A 19,020-nucleotide genomic window follows, 5' to 3' on the forward strand; every position below is an offset into this window, starting at 1 on the left:
AACTTCTTGGGAAGAATGTAATATTTTTTTTAGATAGTTGAACGTATTAATTTCTTTCTTTATGGATTTTGTTTTACGTCTTGTTAGAAACAAATATTTAATTTTCAAATAACTAGAAAATGACATTTATTTTTCTTGTCAATAGGACTTGTGTAAGAGCTGTTGTGATATATGGGGGAACCCAGTTGGGGCATTCAATTCGACAAATAGTGCAAGGTTGTAATATATTATGTGCTACTCCTGGGAGACTGATGGATATCATAGGTAAAGAAAAGGTAGGCCCTAGAGGGATAGCAGAGTTGTGGGATTGATTAATAATTTTTTTGTATGGGAAAGGGAAAGGATGATGTAAAGATACACATTTATTAGAGCACCATTTTTTTTTCAGATTGTTTTATAAGTTCTCATATAATTCTTAAAATAATCCAAACAGGAAATAAATAGTATTTTCCATTTTTTTCTTGGGAAAACAAACTCAGTGAAATAATGTAATTTATTTAAAATCCCTCAGTTAGCTCTAGTAATTGATAGAGCTAGGGTTAGAATCTGGGTCTGATTCCAGAATCCATATCCTTTACCCCACTACACTGGGAGAAAAATGGAATAAATGCTTTTATATAGTTTCATATATGTCTTGATGAAATCTTTTTTTCCTGGAAGAAAGCCTTTGTGGCATCAGTAATTTTGTCTCCTATTTTAGGGTGGGAGTGATATTAACCAGGATTGTTAATTTTCTAAATCTTTAAAAAGAGGTTTTAGGGCTATGTACTTATTTTAGGTATTCACATACCATATTATTACATCTCTGAATCATTATTTAAGCTCACTTTCATGAACCTGATTTGCTTTTTTTAGACTCTTCTCTAAAGGGGTTCCTCAAAACGTTCTTTTTGCATAAAGGCACTTTTCTTAGGATACTTATTAAGAGTATCCAGAGAAATCCACTTTGATTTCTCACTAAATATCTTCCATGGTGGTACCAAAGTCACTTGTTTCCTTTTTGCAAATGTGTGCTTCTATTTATAGCAATACGTGTTCATGCATAGGTAAGAGAAGTTTCCTAGTTGTTCCTGAGTGATTAGAGAATGGAAAATTTATTAGCGGTTTAAAGGAGTTAGAAATAAATTTACCAGTTATAAGACTTTGCATATGTCATGCTGTTAGGAAATTTTATTTCTTACGTTAAAGGATCTGACATGATCAGGTAACACAATCTAGATCTGCATTGCGCAATACAGTAGTCACTAGCCACATGTGGCTATTTAAATTTAAAAATGATAAATGAAAAATTCATTTCTTCGGGCACACTAGCCACATTTTGAGTGCTTAATAATAAGCTATGTGTCACTAGTGGCTAAGGTATTAGATAGTGAAGATACAGAATTTTTAAGTAATTACAGGTCTTTTGTGCAGTATTGATCTAGATGTTCTGGTTTCTTTTAGTCTTAACTTACAAAATGCTTTATAACAAAGAAAATTGAGAACGGAAATAAACAGCAATAGTATTATCTGAGCATAACAATTCTCATCTTATACATTGATTTCTAATCTTCATCCTTAAGAATATATTAGTAATTGGAATTGTGGAGAATATTTTAGTTTAATATATTAACTAGTATGCATTTTCTGCTCTAACCCTTGAAAATACCCTTTAAGATTGGTCTCAGACAAGTCAGATATTTAGTTTTGGATGAAGCTGATCGCATGCTGGATATGGGTTTTGGACCAGAAATGAAGAAGTTAATTTCCTGTCCGGGAATGCCATCAAAGGAGGAGCGTCAAACCCTTATGTTTAGTGCAACTTTTCCAGAAGAAATTCAAAGGTAAATTTTTTTTCTTCTTAAAAGTAATTGTTATGTACATAAATGCTTTTATGGAAGGAGAAGCAATGTGAATATCCTATTTTTCAGAGATTTGTTTATTTAAATTTAAGATTTTAACACAGTTTAAAAAGTAGATGTATTCCTAAAAAGTTTACCGTATTTTTCACTGGTTCTTACCTTTCTTCCTGGCTTTGCATTACTATCACATTTTATTAAAATGTGTATGTGTGTGTGTTAGAGCACGGCACCTAGCTAGGCTTTAATAAGTGCTTACTATATGAAGTTATTTTTATAATTGTGCCTTCCCTTTAAACCAAAATTATAGAGCTTGGGAGAATTGGGCCTTTGGTAGAAAATTCACATACTAATTGTTGACACATATTTGAGTATCATACTGTATACCATGTGGTCTGTTGAATTTTGAGATTAGGATGACACATCCCTGCTAGAATGATGACTCTTATTCCTACCTGCTGGTCCCTTGGCCACGGGGAGCCTGAAGTACCCAGAACAGCAGCTTTAGCTTGTAATTCAGTAAGACTCTTGCTGTTTTCTCTGGCTGAACTGTTCTCTCTTTGGGAACCAAGACCTCCAAACCTGCAGAACCTATACTTGTAGTGGGGACAGGAAGCACAGATTTCCCATGTATGTCACTGGGAGTGATGGTAAGTGGACCACTCTTGCTTGCCATCCCTTGGTTCCCAGACCCATGCACCATATAAAGATATTTGATTCAAGGAGTTACTGTGCTCTGTTAAATGATATGCCATCCTCAGAAAGCATCACTTCCAGTCTGGCCCTTCAGCTGTTCTCTCAGTGGATGGTTCGAATTTCTGTCAGGCTGGCAGCTTCTGGGTGTTGTGGTATGATATGACTTATGGACCCCGTGGTTATGGGTCCGCTCCAACACCTCATTTGCTGTTAAGTGGGTCCCCTGGTTTGACAGAATGTTATGTGGGATCAAACACTTCACAGGCCCTCAGATAGTGGTGCTGGCTGTCTATTTGTTTTACTTATTAGATGCTTTAAAAAGTCTTTGTGTAAAGTTAAAAAGCGCCCTTTATGGAGGAGAAAGTCTAAATCATAAGAAAGCATTTGGCCAGTTGGCAAGGCTTTTTTCTTTCTTAGTGGTACATAAAATAATAGTTTTTTTTGTTTAAAAGGTGTCTTAAATTTGAAATGAGGTGTCTACATTCCCATCACCATATTTGGTAATTAATATTAGGTAGGGAATTACCTACCTAATTAAGAGGTGATATTCCTGCTGCCTATCTATTTTTTGATGTACCCTGAAATAGAAAAGTATTTGGATATTGGCCAGCCAGAATGACTAATGTGTACTATCATCAGTCAGTAATATTTATTGAGGACTTTTTATGAGCTGTATTTGTTTATAAGCCCTGGGGATATATGGTAAACAAGATAGAGTCTCTGACTTTGAGTTGTTTGTATTCTTGAATTCCTGACAACTTGTCAGTTCCTTCACTGTCTGCTTTTAAATGTTGTTACGTGTTGCCCATTATTCTGTCTAAATTCCACTTTTCTCATTCTATGTATTTGCTGAACCATTGCAGCATCCATTTCCTTGGCTTGCTCTTCTGCCTATAACTCTCCCAAACTTATTTCTTGTATCCCTAATCTCTCTCCTGAGTTCCAGACTTTTAGGTTTAACTCTTCAGGAGTGTTTTTCTGTTAGATGATTACCAGTAACTCATGTTCACCACATCCAAAATTGAACCTGTTCTTCAGCTCTCTCTTTTCCAGCTTTCTGTGTCGGCATCATGGTCTTTCCAAGCCAAAATCCTCTGAAACATATTGATTCATCCCTCACACTCCTTTAACTTTCTGCCCCTCAAAAACATTCAACTTGGCAGTTATCTCTTAAATATTTCAAATCTGTTAGTTTCTTCTCTATTTCCCACCTTAATTTAGATCCTTTTCAGTTTCCCTCTGCTCGTTGGCAGTACCTTTCTAACCTGTCTCCCTGCCTCTAGTCTCACTTTGCATATGTAATAATTCCAAAATAAAGTCTGATCCTTATGGATACTTATTCAAAATAAACCCTCCCATGTCTTCCCATCTCCACAGACTAACCAACTTTCAAATTCTTTTACACATAACATAATCTCTGCCTCATCTGCCACTTTCTTACTCGGAATGGTACATTTCTGGTCTATTAAGACTATTTCCTGCTGGCTGAGCAAGCCAAATTCTATCCCTCCTCGTTATTCTTGTTTCTTCTTTCCTTCTGTGTAGAACGCCTTTATCCAGTCATCACTGTTCCACGTTCTTGCTTGCTGCTTCCTTAGATCAAGCTTCAAACTTGAAGACTTTTCTAAATAGACATCGTTTTATCCATTTCCTGCCAATGTGTCTTGTGAAAGAAACTATTTAAAATGCTGTGTGCATTTCTTGGAATATAGTAAGTGTTCAGTAGATGTTAACTATTGTAACACCAGATTATTATATTAAAATATTTAATATATAGTTAATTAAAATATGTAAATATTAAAATATATTAAATATTTAAGATTATTTTTTATGTAACTATGTTTATCCTACTTGATGTGAGCACCTCAGAGGCAGAGACCATCATATTCATCTTTCTACTCCTAGTACCTTGTGCCATATATGCCTGACACAAGGCACTTATTGTGTGTTTTAGTGAATGAAAAGGGTGATGGACAATAAGAACTGCAGATAATTTTAAGGTTTGTGCCTGGATGAGAGGGTGCTTGACTCTGGAAAGAGGTATATAAAAAAGAAGCTTTTCTTTTTCTTTTATGGTAAGAGAGCAGATGAAGAGAAAGAAGAATCAGTGATTTATTAAGATTCTGGATATGCTGAGTTTGAACTATTTTCATGATATTCTAGGAGGCAGCTAGAAAATAAGATACTGCTACATAGGAGAGAGGAGGACTGAAGATAGGTTTGGACCTCCTCTTTTATGCCAAAAACCTAGCTCTATAAATGGCAGTTCTCCCCCGCCCCCCACCATGTTTCTGGGTGATCTAAAGTAAGGCCTCTTAATTGTATGCTGTCAGTGAATTGTGTGTGTGACACAGTGCTGATACCCTCAACTTTTGGGGTGAGCATATACAGCCTTGTGTGGCCTACCCTCTAGGCCCTTCACCTTGTATCTCATTTTTTTTGCCCAAGTGTGCTCTACAAATATAATTTTCTTTGTGTGTCATGCCATGAAAAGCATTGACCTAAGATCTGGTTTGCTCGTAGTAATTCATTTGAAGTATAGTAATTTAACAAGTAATATTTTTAGAAAACAACTCCTAGCAGTAACATACATAAGAGCAGTGAATGAAGAAGAGAATTTTTGCCATAGGCTTGCATTTCAATTTTTAATAAAAATTTCTGCTTATTGTAGTCTGATACTTAGGTTAGCATACTTTTTATTATTGTTATATACTCATTTTATATAGTTTTGCATGGTCAGCACATCCACTTGAAATTACTGTATCCATAATTTGACACAGGTTTTTTTTTTTTTTTTACTAGTAGTTGCTTTGTGTTTTGCAAAATCTTAACACTTTATACTGATCTTTGAAAATAGTACTTGGATGATGTGTTTACCTCAGCTTATTATAGGTGTTATAATCTGTCTAATATTGAAGTAATGCTTCCAGGAATTCAGTGAATATTTATTAATGGAAGAGCATAAGTTAAGGAATAATCTTTTGTCTTTCAAGGTTGGCTGGGGAGTTTTTAAAGGCGAAATATTTGTTTGTTGCTGTCGGACAAGTGGGTGGAGCATGTAGAGATGTTCAGCAGACCATTCTCCAAGTTGGCCAGTACTCGAAAAGAGAAAAACTTGTTGAAATTCTACGAAACATAGGTATCTTACATTGATATAATTATTTTTTTGTCATGCTTTTGATTTTTAACAAATGACTAATTAAAAAAATTATTCTAAGAATTATTTGGCATGAGTTTTAATAAGTGTTTATTTTCTTTCTCTAAAGTTCTTTTTATAAAATGTTTTATGGTTCAGTTTTCTGTGTAAATTATATAGCAGTATAGTCCTTTCTCCTCCGTAAATGTTAAAAATAGGAAGGATTTGAGTCTTTGTTTAACAGTATTTGACTAAAAGCTATTCAGCAGAAATATATATTTTTCTGTTTTAGAAAATAGAAATGATTAGTAACATATCTTTACATCAGACTCTATTTATTCCACCAAAAGTGAATTCTTTGTTGTATTTCTAGTTCCAGTGTTTGCTTCCTAAGGCTTCCGGTATTCATAGATGGAAAGAATTTTAAAGCTGGAAGGGACTTTAAAGATCTAGTTCTCTTCCTTCATAATACTGATGAGAAATCTATCCCTCCCCCCCTCCCCCCCAAAAAAAGCAGTTTTTATACAAAGTCATATTTCTTTGATTGAGATAGGGTTAGTTTGTGCCTGGGAATAAAAATTTCTAATATGGCCATTTTAATACCCTTTTGTTATCTCACAGGCTAAGTGTACTTATATGTGATACGTTCCCCCTGTCCTCCGTTTTAGTAATTCTGTTTCAGTTTGAATGTCAGTGTTGGGATAGGGGAATGAGAAGACAGGAAACCATCTAATTTCCAACAAGTGCAAAAAAAAAAAAAAAAAAGAAAGTTAATTTAGAAAATGCTTTTTAAAGCCTCCTAGTCTTCAGTTTTTTACTGAGTTTTATGTAAAAGAAAAACCTTTTAAAACCAGATACTCATCTTGAGTTTAAGAAATGTTATTGGTTTGCTTCATTGTATGTTTCATAACATATACTATGGCATATAAAATAAAAATAATAACTCTTATGAGCCACATACTGTTTTGATTGTTCTACATGTGTTAATGCATTTAATTTTCAAAACAACCTTCTGAGGTATGTTTTGTTATCCCCCTTTTAAGGATGAGGACACTGAAATACAGAGAGGTCAAGTAACTTGGCTGGTATAAATTGAAGCTTCAGCTGCAGAAGAGATAAGCAATATATAGTTTTGCTGATGTTAGAGCACATACTAGAAATGTGCTCTAACTTAAGATTTTTCATATATGAATTTGTGGTATAAAGTTTATTTTGAAAATAATCCTAATAAATACAGTTTTTCAAAAGTGCTGGTTTGTCTTTGAGAAACCTTTGAGGTCAGTGTATGAGCACTATTGGTATACTTCAGTATGATTTAAACTTAAATTTTTTGTAAAAGTCTAGAGTTCATTGCTCTTGTATTATTACTATTTTTTTTTTTACTTTGCATGGAATATCCATCCCGAAAGGAGTCTGTCCTTCTTGGTTGAAGATAAAAACACTGATCTATAGCTTATAGCACAGCTTTTGGGCAAGCATCAAAAGAAAAAAAGCTATCTGTAGCTGACAGAGGCTTAATGATTGTGGTTAATTTATTACTGATAATTGTTAAATATGGAAGATCTGATGAAGGATCATAGTAATAATAATGCTACTAATAAGGAAATTCAGTTTTCTCTGTGGCATGCAAAATAAAGGTAATAAAGCCATTCCAAAAAAATTAAAGACAAAATTTCTCCAATGATGATGATTAAGCCTATTTTCAAAGAAGTATTTTAGATTGTTACTTGATGTGAATGTCTGATTTATGAAAATGTGTAGACATAATTTTTCATACCAAGAATATCAAGTAAATAGATTCAGTAAGTGCAGAACAGGATCTAGTCATCTGTATTTTTACAAAATGCCGTGTGTAAGTCTGATGTACATCCTACTTGAGAACCACTGGCCTAGAAGATGCTAGATTCAAATTAAGAAAGAAGTAAGGTTGTAGCTAAGGAAACATTTTAAATAATAAGTGAATTATAATTGGCAACACTGTACTGTTGTTATCAGGCAATGTACCTTCAGTCCTCTGATAAATATAGAAAAACTCTAGAGAGTTATTTCATAAGTGTTTTGGTCAGTGTTTCTCCTGAAGGTAAAAACCCATTATGAACAGCAAGAGAATTTACACATCTCCAGGGACTTCCCGTGAAGTATACATTTTGAAATGTATTAACAACGTTTTACCTATGTATTTTAACTTAGGGAAAAGCTTAATGTCTCTTATGATTGGACAACTCTTGCCATGCAGCTCTTAAAAATAGTAACACATCAGACAAGCCTAGTTATTTTTAGCCTCTCTTTTATTTTAAAGGTGGAATAACAAACCTTTTACTTTTCCTGGGGTCCTCTGGGAAATCTCAAAGGTAGGGTAGGTGGATTTCTTTTTCTAAATTTATGGTCTGATCTTAAAAAGGCAAAACCAAGAGTTGTCAGAGAAGAATTAAATATTTGATAAGTGTATGATCTTTGGTGTCTGAGAAACAATATTTGGTTACCAATTTAATTGCAGTGACAATAAAGCATTTAAAAATAAATGTAGAAGATAATGTGATTGGAAAGAATGATAGCTCTTTCATAAATAAAGGATCTTTGCTCTATTTTTTTTCTTCTTTAAATAATCAAACACATTATAAAGCCAACAGAATCTCTGCTATATAGACTGATTACAAGGAAGAGAAAGAATAACCTTTAATATTATGAGTAAAGGCATTAAACAGTAAATCAAGTAGTAGTCCAGGGGCCAGCCTGGTGGCCTTGTGGTCAAGTTCACGTGCTCTGCTTCAGTAGCCTGGGGTCCACAGGTTTGGATCCCAGGCACAGACCTACGCACCACTCATCAGCCATGCTGTGGCAGTGTCCCACATACAACATAGAGGAAGATGGGCACAGATGTTAGCTCGGGGCCATTCTTCTTCAAGCAAAAAGAAGAAGATTGGCAACAAATGTTAGCTCATGGCCAATCTTCCTCACACAAAAAAAGTAGTTCCATCCAAATTGCTTGAATTTTGCTTAAATGTTAACACATTTCATAGCTTCTGTTAAAACTCATGTATTATAAATCAATGCAAATAAAATTCAGTTTCCAAGTTTTGTCTTTCCTTGTGCTTTTTCATATTCTGGAGCATACAGACACTTTAGGACAAAATGAGTCCTCCCCAGAATCCCTAAGACCCTCTCAAGGGATCTGTGAGGTAAAAACAATTTTCGTAATTATACTAAGAATTATTTATTTTAATGTACAATACATTCAAATAAGTATTTAAATTTTTTATTTTAATTTTTAATATGGTAAATATCAATAGTTAATAACCCACATAACTGAAACTCTGAGATTGTCAATAATTTTTTAATAGTTTACAGGGGCAACATGTAAATTTTGAGAGTCACCACTTTAGGGACAAATCTTCTTTTTTTGTCCTTGAAAAATAAAAGCACATACAGTTTATATTTCTCTTCACTATTACTCCTAGTATAGTTTCAACCACTTGTGTTAAGTATAACTTATAACCGTAGTAACTTCTATTTCACGGAGGAAACTGGAGGCAGGGTTGGACAGTCGAGAGATGTCATACACAAGCATTGCAGCTGAATACCAGAGCTCATGAACTTTCTATACCACACATATTCTTTTATACTTTGTTAAAGTGGCAAAAATGAAGTAAAAAATGACTCAAAGATAATGCCTCTCTATAGTATATGAAAAGTAAAAAGCAAAAGGACAGAAACTTACGTTTAGTAATGTTTGAGAATTTTATCCTGTATTCAGTGGTTATCTATTAATTAACTCAATGTAGTTTACTAATTTGTTACCTAAAGCTAAAGATCTTGGAAATTATCTTCAAGATGACATTCTGCAAAACATAAATACAATTGAATAATGAGTCAGTTTAGTTGAACAGAGATGTACATTTTCATACTCTTAAACATTGTGGAGAATATTAGTTTATTTGATTGGCAAATGTCTATATGTTAAGAAAACAAACCCAAGTAAAATAAGATATTATGTTTGTATTATACTTAACACTGATAAATTGGAGAAAAGACATAGGTGTTTTTTTAAATCAAAGTTATTAGGCTTCTTTACCAAAGATTTCACTTAATTATGTGAACTTGGAATCTTAAAATGTTTCTCCTTTACTTCCTGTAGGAAGAATTTTTTTTTAAAGTTGAATACAGTTAAAGTATTAGGAGTTCAGTTTCTTTATTTTCTGGGAATTTAAGAAATATTTGTCTCTATAAATTATTTCTTTAATTTATCTCTGTAAACCAATCAGAATTGAGTTCCTTTAATTTAAGAGACTATAATTTAATTTGTTAATACTCTCCATAGGGTATTAACATAATGATTAAACAGAATGATAGATAAAGGCTTTTCTGAATTACAGGCACATAAAGAGCTTATAGCTTCAGTTCTACCACTTGAGCCACAGGTCAAGAGTGAACACAGAAATGCAAAAAATTGCTGTCTAGCTACCAAAGCTAGAATTCGTTTTAGATTCTTAATTAATTTTAGCTCACAATGGACTAATAAGAAAAAAAGACTAACAAAATGAGTTCTCTATCATTTCTCACCTAACAAAATAGGTAACTATAACTCATTAAGCCATTTACAGAGATCACCAAACGGTGGGATCATAAAACTAAATTTGCAATTATTGCTGCCCCCAGTGTGGTATAGCTTATTGTCTGAACTAGAACAAATACAAAATTAGTAGAAAGGAAAAAATCTAGAGAAAAAGAGTCAGCAGAGTTAAATTTTTATTGCTGCTTGGGTTTCACACTGGGAACCAAGAAAAGATGAGATCAAGGTGTAAACTGCACAGTAGTATTATGTACCTGACTCTATCATATTAATCAATTTTAACATTGGGTATCTTGTTGGATGACCTCCAGAGCTGTTGAAAGATAATTTTTGATAAAACAAAATCATTACTCTCTAATAAATAAAATGAGTATGTCTCAAAGATATAACTCATTTGTTCCTACAGCTGTTAGTTGCCCTTTTGATTTCCCTACCTGGTTGTCTAATAGATATCTGAGACTTAGTTAAATATTACCTCTAAACCTTTCTTACTTGCAGTACTCCTATCTCAGTTAATGTTAATTCCGTTCTTCCAGTTACTCAGACACAAAATCTTGGAGTCATCCTTGATTTGTTTCACCTAACTTCACATCTGATCTGTTAGCAAAATCCTCTTGGTTCTACCATCAAAATATATTCAGAATCTATTAGCTGCTCAGTTAAAACAAAGGTCAGATCTTGTCAATTCTTTGCTCAAAACCTAGTAGCTTCCCTTCTCAAAGTGAAAAAGTTCTTTCAATGGGCTTCAAGGCCCTACGTGATATGGCCTTCATTACCTCTTTGTCATCATTTCCTGCTTCTCTCCCTTGCTCACCCTCCTCCAGCCACACTTTGCTCATTACTATTCCTCACACATACCAGGCACACTTCTGCCTTATGGCATTTGTACTTGCTGTTCCCTCTGCCCAGAATGTAGAGGCACATGGGGGACTCGCTTCTGTTGTTTTTGAGCACGTCAAGAGCACCCATGCCTCAGAGCCTTTATATTTGGTCTTCCCTCTGCCTTGTAATGCTCTTTCCCCAGATATCTGAATAGTTCATTTTCTTATTTTTTTCATTTCTCTACTCAGATGTCATCTAGTTGGACAGGGTACTTTAAAGTAACCTTCTTGGGACCCTTTATCTTGCGGAGTTTTTCCTTTTTAGAACTTAATACATAATATTTGTTTATTATTTGTGTCCCCATAATGAGAACAGGGGCTTTGTTTTATTGTTGTACTTCCAACACCTAGAGTAGTTACTGGTATCCACTAGGCACTAAATATTTGTTGAATAAATGAAGCCAGCTGATAGATGTGGGAGAGGGATTATGAACAATAATACATTCCTCCTTCCATTAAGGCTATAAGTTATCATCTTTCCTCTCTAACATTTTGTAGGAAAATTCCTTGTGTGGAAAAATCTCTGGCTCATGCTTGAATTATACCGATTAAATACTTGAACAAATATTCTTTAATGCATTAAGACCTTGGGAAAAAATTACTTAATTTTCAGTATATGTAAGATACCTTGGGATTAAAGGGTTGGAATTAAGAGATAATGGTGGCACTTGGAATGTTGTAGAGTTTGTCAGCCCTGGGTTGGGTGCCATTATTATAAATACCTTGGGCAGTCAAGACAGAATGAAGGATTATCTTGGAAGATAAAAAGCAAAGGTATTTATTTATAAGAGAGGGAAATGAAGGGCCTGAGACAAATGGGGAACTGCTAAGAATTGGCAGGCAGATATTTATCTTTCCCTAAGTCTCTACTTTCTGGTGTTGGCATGGGAGGGCAAAGGGCAAGCTAATTTTTTTAGTCCCTAAAGTAGAAAAACTGTCCTTGTCTCTTTGTCTTTGACATTCATCCATTCAGGAAATATTTGTGTTCCTTTTACCTACCAGACATGGGTTTGGGTGCTGGGAATACAGTGGTGGATGAGACAGTTTCCTATTCACCCTCTCCTTTTTTTCCTTTTCCTAATTTTGTAGTTTGAATGTAAATCATTGTTTCATTGTCTTGTAGGTGATGAAAGAACTATGGTCTTTGTTGAAACTAAGAAGAAAGCAGATTTTATTGCCACTTTTCTTTGTCAAGAAAAAATATCAACAACAAGTATTCATGGGTGAGTAGATTAATGTGATTTCCTAGTAGGGAGGTGACTTCTGTTTGTCATTTGTTAAGAAACGTTAGTATATATAGCTAATATGATATAATCCTAGCATTAGGATTCAGAATTCTCAAGATCTGAACTGTTATTCTTCATCTTCATTTTAAGTTTTTATAAGAACTGAGTGGTGGGGATGGGCGAGTTAAAGGTCTGTTTTAGACTCCTCATCATGAGGAGTGGTAACTTCTCAAGAGATCTCACTTAAGACTCTCTGGTCCTTGGATCTGAGTGTTTCCTCTGCTGAATCTAATCTTTCTGATGCCTGCCATTTTTTTATTGGAGTCCTTAAAAATGTCATATTAACATAACTTTATTGGCACTTTACTAGTGGATCTAAAATATTAATCAGTGAATATGTAGAATTCTGAGATTATGCTTTTAAAAAAAATCTATTTTTTGAGAAAGCATTCTAATCAAGTAGTTGTATATATTTGTCACGACTAGAAAGAGATTGAGCTGGCCCCAGTGGCCTAGTGGTTAAGTTTGGCACGCTCGGCTTTGGTGCCCCAGGTTTGCTTCCTGGTCCTGGACCTACACCACTTGTCTGTCAGTGGCCATGCTGTGGCGGTGGCTCATATACCAAAAGACGAAGATTGGCAACAGGTGTAGCTGAGGGTGACTCTTCTTCAGGAAAAAAAAAAGACTAGAAAGATTAATAGAGATTATTAATAGGTGTGATTTGATGTTTGTCATACTTGAGTTTTGTATTTTAGCTCTACATATTAGCTGTTACCTTACCTTATCTGCAAATGGGAATAATTGTTCCAACCTCAAAGTATTATTGTGAGAATTAAATAAAATTATGGCTTGAAAGGAATTAGTATAATACCTGGTATGTAAGAAGTAGACATTAATGTTAAGTGCTACTATTTTTGCTGTTATTAAAAAGAAATTTATATGTTGGACTTTAATGGTTCTCTTTAATAAATTTTCTTAAGCTGTCCATATAAATGCTTTCTTTTCTTTCAAGTGATCGGGAACAGAGAGAGAGAGAGCAAGCTCTTGGAGATTTTCGCTGTGGAAAGTGCCCAGTTCTTGTTGCTACGTCAGTAGCTGCCAGAGGGCTGGATATTGAAAATGTTCAACATGTTATCAATTTTGATCTTCCTACTTCCATTGATGAATATGTTCATCGAATTGGGCGTACTGGTCGTTGTGGAAATACTGGCAGAGCTGTTTCCTTTTTTGATCCTGAATCAGATAGCCATTTAGCACAGCCTTTAGTGAAAGTACTGTCGGATGTAAGTTTTAAATTTTTAAAACTGAATGGAGGGGCCAGCCCAGTGCTGTAGTGGCTTAGTGGTTAAATTCATGCACTTCGCTTTGGCGGCCTGGGGTTCGCAGGTTTGGATCCTGGGCATGGACCTATGCACTGCTCATCATGCCATGCTGTGGTGGTGTCCCACATACAAAAAAAGTAGAAGAGAATGGGCACAGATGTTAGCTTAGGGCCAGTATTCCTCAGCAAAAACAAAAAACCTGAATGGATAGTGTTCTTACCTTATTGAAAGTAGACATACGTATGTATATTCAGGAAAAGTAAACTGTTCCAATCTTTGAGACTTTATTTATGCATGTTGTATATGAAGTTAATTTTTTTTTAAAGGCTCAACAAGATGTTCCTGCATGGTTGGAAGAAATTGCCTTTAGTACATATGTTCCTGGCTTCAGTGGTAGTACAAGAGGAAGTGTGTTTGCATCAATTGATACTAGAAAGGTTAGTTGAGGGGAAAAATTCAGTTGGCTTCTAGTTACTCTTGTAAATGTTGTGCTTAGTATTGTGAGTTAACTATATAACATTCAATAATTTATCTAAACCATTGTTTTCATACCCAGAAGATTACTTTAATATTTCTCAAATTTTATGTACATATACAGTTTTGGTCTTAAAGTTGAGGAATTTGACATTTATGCTCAAATATCCTCCTTTTGCAAATGTGCTGGCATTTTAAATTCTAATTTGGGATCTTCTGAACTTTCTATAGGAATTCTTTATTTTTGGAATTCTGACCATATTGCTAAGATAAAATAATAGAGATATGAGTTGCCTGTCTTTTTGGATGTGTTTATAGGCAATACCACTTTTATACAGAAACAGTGAGCATAATCATTAAATATTTATGTTTATTCATTGAAGTGTAGAGCTTTTTTTTTGCTTGCCAAAACCATTGGCTTAAAGTTTTTTCTTGAAATATTTTATTCAATGTAGACTTCCCAGGTTGCTACAGGCCTTTTTTCAAATGGATTGGATTTAATGAGAATGAAGTTCTTTATATATTTGGGGGAAGACATGGTAGAAAGCTTGAATCCCTGCTCTCAGTCTGGGCAATGTAACTTTAAAGCTGTCATAAAATTAAATGTTTCTTTCTTTCTTTTTTTAAAGAATTACCAGGGCAAGAGCACTTTGAACGCAGCAGGGTTTTCTTCTTCACAAGCTCCCAATCCAGTAGATGATGAGTCATGGGATTAAAGCTAAAACAACCTTCAAGTTTGTGGTACAGTTTTGATGCAGAGAAGAAATAGTTTTTTGATTTTTGAATTAACAGAATTGTGAAACCTGACACCCTGGTATCTTCTGTCCTATTCTTACTCCCACCCTTAAAAAAAAGTCCTTACTGACTAGTTATGTGAAATGCTAAAAGTTACAACGTTGCAGTTACTGATATAAATAGTGTTAACTGGAAAGATTAAAGCATTCTAAATGTCTTGCTTATTTCTAGTGTATTCTTCAGCAGTTTAGACATGTTTCATGTCTAAATGCTAACCCTTGGTAGTGTTTATTGATCCTATAACAAGCAATAGGGTATATAATACACTTTTGGTTAAAAATTATTGGGTCTCGTTTTTACTTAAAAGGAGCCTTTAAAACAATGGTATCACTGAAATGTGATAACATGATTTTCATGAAGCCAACAGTGAAAGATAAGCCTTTTAAGGTGATTTTGATTTTAAATCATCAGCTGTGTGATGAAAATGGTTAAATGTTTGCAATGTGAGCTCTGTACTCAAATGTTTGTTTTTATAATATACAGACTTTCCTTGAAAATAAAGGTTGAAACACTTTTCCCCCTAAGTTTTCCAACAGCACTTTTAATTATTCTTTGTTTAATATCATAGTTCTCAACTCCTGTATTTTGAAATTTTGTTTTATAAAAGAGTCTTATGAAACCAATGAAGTGAACAAAAAGTCTTACATAAATTAAATATGTAAAATATACATTAATACACAGATGTAATAATGAAAACCATTCTTTGAACTCAAACTATATCAACGTAAAACAATGCTATTCATTCTTGCCATAATTAATTTTTTGATATTTTAGGATTAATGAGGGAAAGAACCCTGTCTTTTTCATTTACCATTATATATCTTAAACTTACTATGTCTAGAATGTAAGAAGTTCTTAATAAATCATTAAATGAATGAACCAAAAGATGAAGACATTAAGACATGTGAGGTGTAAATATTAGGAAGACAAAAATTATAAATTTTGAGTGTATGTTACTGTTCACTTAAAAAAATCCAAAGCAACATGTCCCAAACATGTATCTTGTTACAGGAATTTGGTTAATAAATGAGGCATCACATATGAAAAGAGGAGTATTCAACAGATATTGTTAGGATAACTAGTTAGATGCCTACGCCATGCCATATTCAAAATCAGTCCTAGGTGAATTATAAAAAATTAAAACTACAAAAAATACAGTTAAATATTAAACCTTTGAATTGGGGATGAGAGTTGACTTTAAGCTCAAAAGGTGGAAATCGTCAAGGAAATAACAGATTTGATCACAAAAGGATTAGTTGCTTGTATAAAAAGAGTAAACAGCAGACAAGGAAAAATATTACTGTGACTACAGTGGATTATCACTGTGCAGTCCTTTATAGGTGGTATGTAGGAATACCAGTAGACAAATGCACAAAGAACAGCTCAAAAAGGAAAGTTCAACTAATAAAAATATGGGAAATATTTAACTTGTATTCTGCAATCTTGCTCCTGGGAAAGGCTAAATGAATGAAGGTGTTTGCATATTGTTATTTGTAATATCTGTGTCTTAATTTTCTCTTCCAGTTTGTTTTGTTTACAAAGAGCATTTATAGGCCATTTCTGTCTTTTTTTTTCGTTTCCTCAAAGAGCTTCTTGGTCATAGCCTGATTGCTTTAAAAATTTTTTTGTATTTGCTTGATTTGTCAAATTACCATGATAGCTTTACTGAATCAAATGTAAAAGGGAAAGAAAATCATACATAATCCCACCATGATTACAAACCAACTGTAAATGTCCCAGTGTTAATTACTTTCTTCATTTCTAGTTATAGATTTGAATGATTTCTTTAAAAATGTCAAGGTAGCAGATACAGGTATGATTAGAAAGTAAAATGCATCAGAAGGGTTTATAATAGGAAGCAATATTCTGCTTCTCTCTTTGTAAATTGCTATTCCACATCCCACAATCAACTGTGTTTAACCATTTCTGGTGGTTGCCATTGTATATTTTATTTTTGTCTCACCAAGTTTAAACTTCTGTTGACTTTCTGTATGACAGGGAAAGATTTAACTCACCTCATTCTTACTTCCTTGGTAACTTATTTTTTTTTTCCAGTTTTATTGAGATATAATTGACATACATCACTGTATAAGTTTAAGGTATACAGCATAATGGTTTGACTTACGTATATTGTGAAATAATTACCGCAGTTAAGTTTAGTTAGTATCCATTATCTCATATAGATACAATAAAAAGAGAAATCAAGAAAAGAAAAAAGTTGGTAACTTTAATGTAGTTAGAAGAACTATAAGAACAAGAAGAACCTTGTGAGATGATGATAAAGGCACCTTTTCCTTCCCTCTATTTTTTTACATCGCAACATCTGTAAACTGTACGTTTACATTTCCAAAGTTAACATTTGCATTCTATTCTATAGCCCTAAGGTCTCCCTTGTTATATCTACAGATTGATTGTAAAATTGGAAATCAATAGGCAGGGTTTACATTATATAGATATTGTTCTCTGAATGGGCCAATTAACACAGACTGATAAGCTTTCCTTTACTATTTTTCCAATTTTATGACCTCTGTGTTTGCAGAGAGAATTGTTATAATTATTATGAATGGCAGGGTCAAATGAAAATTGATCAAAACCATTCCACATACCAATTTGCTTTAAATTTGGACCATACTCTTTTTGAGCAGTTTGTTTCCTCTGTAGTTTGTCTTTTCTTTCTGGGAGAAGAAACATGCCTTTTTCATCATATTATTACTGTTCTAGGTTCAAAGTTAGTGTTCTCTGGAAGCTTGATCCCAAAAGATATTGGTGTTCTGAGATTTGATAATGAGTGAGCCTTTTAGTTTTGGCTAATACTCGATGTGCTTTGCAAATCATCCTTTTCTGGCCCTGGGAGTGTTTTGTATTATTTCTTTGACAGTTTTTTCTAAGTTTTCTGTGTGTGGAACTTCTATTAGTCGGATGCTAGAACTGCAGAAGTAATCTGTATCTCATATCTTTCATTTTTTTTCGCCTTTTTGCTAGTTATGTTCTGGTAGAATTTTTACTATCTTTCAACCCTTTTATTATATTTTTTTAGCAGTTGTTTTGTTTCCAAGAGCTATCTAATTTTCTTTTATTTTTTTCCAAATGTTGCTTAACAGTAAATTTTCTGCTTCACTAAAACTTTTTTAATCCCTGGAATTGAACCCAAGAAATCATTTGTTTACATTGAGCATTTGTTTTTCTGCTGCACGGCATCAGAAATCTTAAGCTTTCATCAGTTTATAAGTTGTATATGTATATTGAATGCTAGCTTTAGTCAAATTCAGTGGTCTATCCCATTTTTATACCTTTCCCCCCAGCTCCTAGAGTCTAGCCCTTTCCTAACTCTCTTCATCGAGGCCTGTTCTCAAGAGAAGGCATAGACTGAGATGTGAATGGTAAAACTTAGCTTTTGTTTCCTTGAATCCTTTGCATTTTAATGAGTCAAAGGCTCTGGCCAAAGCTAAGGTGGGAAACTCAAAATGTGGATTATCAAGGTCAGCTTTACATGTAGGGGAATGGTAGTAGCGAATGAAAGTGAAGAGTGGTCTTGATTTCACACAGGTATAGGTGACCTACCTACTCCATCTGTCCCTAGGGTCTTGGGGTAGAGTAATAACGATATTTCTGATTTAATTGTTCAGCATTGATAACATTTCTATATAGGGCAGCAGCATTGATCGGAAGTTTACCCTTCCCACCTTTCCCACAGCTTTATACTCACGCTGTTTGTATAGTTATCTCTTTATTGGTCCCCTAACGTGGGAAAAGACAGCTTTTCGTTTTGTTTGGTTTGTGTGCTCTTCATAGAGTTTTGAGTGTGTTGAAAATGGCCCTATTACAATTTCAGCCGCTCGCCAGCGTGCATGATGGCATGGTCAGCAGAAGCTGCTTATGCTTACTGTTGGCTTTAGGTTACCCTCACCGCGCCCCGCGTCGAACCGCGTACTTAGTACCTCGTTTGTAAGAGTCCAGAGTGGACTCGCATTATGTCCCGAGGCCCTGGCGGTGAGGAAAGGCCCTCTGTCTCACGATCCGGCCGGGAGAGAGCCGAGCCTCGGCAATCGGGCGGCTGTGTGCGCCTGAGCTATCGTGAGGCT

The 19,020-nt window shown here is 34.3% G+C and overlaps 1 protein-coding gene across 1 annotated transcript in view; it reads left to right on the forward strand.

The window, feature by feature from the left end:
- DDX4 (DEAD-box helicase 4) overlaps nucleotides 1–15,382 on the forward strand; it is a 75,621-nt gene extending 60,239 nt beyond the window's left edge. The window contains exons 14-20 of the mRNA XM_087443043.1: nucleotides 146–275; nucleotides 1,657–1,823; nucleotides 5,528–5,673; nucleotides 12,245–12,344; nucleotides 13,360–13,630; nucleotides 13,996–14,106; nucleotides 14,773–15,382. Coding sequence (XP_087299169.1) covers nucleotides 146–275; nucleotides 1,657–1,823; nucleotides 5,528–5,673; nucleotides 12,245–12,344; nucleotides 13,360–13,630; nucleotides 13,996–14,106; nucleotides 14,773–14,859 — 1,012 coding nt within the window. The 3' untranslated portion in view covers nucleotides 14,860–15,382. The remainder of the gene's footprint in view (nucleotides 1–145; nucleotides 276–1,656; nucleotides 1,824–5,527; nucleotides 5,674–12,244; nucleotides 12,345–13,359; nucleotides 13,631–13,995; nucleotides 14,107–14,772) is intronic.
- The last annotated feature ends 3,638 nt before the right edge of the window (nucleotides 15,383–19,020 follow it).

The sequence above is a fragment of the Ceratotherium simum genome, chromosome 18 (genome assembly GCF_057802395.1).
Source record: "Ceratotherium simum simum isolate JZ-2026a chromosome 18, ASM5780239v1, whole genome shotgun sequence".
NCBI classification, from domain to species: domain Eukaryota; kingdom Metazoa; phylum Chordata; class Mammalia; order Perissodactyla; family Rhinocerotidae; genus Ceratotherium; species Ceratotherium simum.